The 1,628-nt window shown below is 30.8% G+C and overlaps 1 protein-coding gene across 1 annotated transcript; it reads right to left on the bottom strand.

Annotated features, from left to right (window-relative positions):
- Window positions 1-572: 572 nt before the first annotated feature.
- Window positions 573-1,595, bottom strand: LOAG_15391 (hypothetical protein; the record flags this gene model as incomplete). Its single annotated transcript, XM_003150882.1, has 3 exons — window positions 573-806; window positions 956-1,117; window positions 1,395-1,595. The coding sequence occupies 3 exons, from the start codon at window positions 1,593-1,595 to the stop codon at window positions 573-575; spliced, it is 597 nt and encodes a 198-aa protein (XP_003150930.1).
- Window positions 1,596-1,628: the final 33 nt, after the last annotated feature.

The following is a 1,628-nucleotide window of genomic DNA, read 5'->3' as shown; positions in this document are numbered from 1 at the left end:
AGCTCTTCCCAATAATTAATGCTGTGAAAGAAGATTGTGTCCTTGCACCAACTCTATTCACAATTTCCAAATTTTTTATTTTATAAAAATTATCCAGGTATGCAAAAAATGTATTGGTGATGAAAAGTGACATTTCGTGAAGGTTGAAAAGGTAATGGAATAAATAATATAAATAAATATAGATTCAGCTAATTTTTTAAAAGAGTCAAGCAAGAATGGAAAGATTTTAGAAAATAGTGAAAGTTATCTTGACATAACCTTAATATTCATAATGATTTTTAGACGATTACCTCAAAAACTTGCGTCAAAACAGAAAGCAAACAAAATCAGATAACATTCAATCTAAGAGCCTGTAATTATAAGATCCAAATGGATTGATGTGGTGAATTTCTTGCCATTTCTTGCAATTGAAAGCAATAGATGGCGCTAATTTGGATTAAATTAATGAGGTTGTTTTATTCGACAACATATTTCAAAATAAACAATTTGTGTGAAAATAATCAAATGATATTATCATTCCTTAATCGTTGGGTATAGTATTGCCTGATAATGCTTATTCCATAAGAACATGCTTATTTTTCCTTCTTTTTCAGTATTTCCTTGATTTCCACAACTTTCTCCAAGTTTTCGACAATCATTTCTCTTTTTTTTGGAGCAAAACGACCCATCCACAGAATTGTCTCGCGGTTGTTAATAATTACATAGAGAAACGGATGATCGGCAATAAATTGTTCGCCATTTCCGATTGCCACAACATCATCTATTGAGATGCATGAAGTTTTGTTGTTGATTCCTTTTTCATTAATCTGAATTCAATGTTTTTTGCAGTTATCTGTTTATCATAATGTTGGAATGGATCTTATCAGAAGCATGAATTTAACAATAAATTATCGATCGATTTAATCTAAATTAAGAATTGACTAAAATATATTTAAATCAGTGTAAAACCGAAAACCTTAATATGAGCTATGTTTAAAACATCAATAAACGTCGGTGATTTTTTATTAGAAATGCCGGAAAAATCAGCCGTTCGCTCGAACATTGATCGCATTCCCATCTTCTTCAGTGCACTTGTCAAATATAGCTTATTTTTAAACGTGAATTTTGGCATTCTAACCTAAAATCCATTGCAATTTTAAAAAATTTTATGCGTTAGGTCATCTAACACTGAAAAATAAGGAAAAGATTGATAGATTTGAGTGGTTACTGAAATTTCGATTTTGATTTTAATGCTGAAAATGACCACATGTTTTAGTTTAACTGATCAAAAAACTTCTGAGGCATACATTCTGCCTGAAATCTGTGCAATTTGTTAATTCAAAAGAACAGAATATTTACGACCAAATGGAGAGAAAAAATTAAGCAAAGCATCATAAAAAGAAAATACAACACACCGTAACATTGCCTGACACAACAAGTTTGTCAATGTAATTGAATAGTTTCTCTCCTGTAAGTTCTGCTTCAAAATCTTCTAGTCCGAATATCTCCTTTGGCAAAATGATTAACATTTCCATTTCAGAATTTTTCAACGGCAACGATACTATTTGCATTTGTCTGTCTTCGTAGTATGGAAATTCTGCCGTCCTTATCATCATTGCTACCTGAATTCAACCATCATTTAACATCAG

Source organism: Loa loa (assembly GCF_000183805.2).
Source record: "Loa loa unplaced genomic scaffold supercont3.1890, whole genome shotgun sequence".
Classification (NCBI taxonomy): Eukaryota; Metazoa; Nematoda; class Chromadorea; order Rhabditida; family Onchocercidae; genus Loa; species Loa loa.
This window is presented reverse-complemented; position numbering and strand designations above follow the sequence as displayed.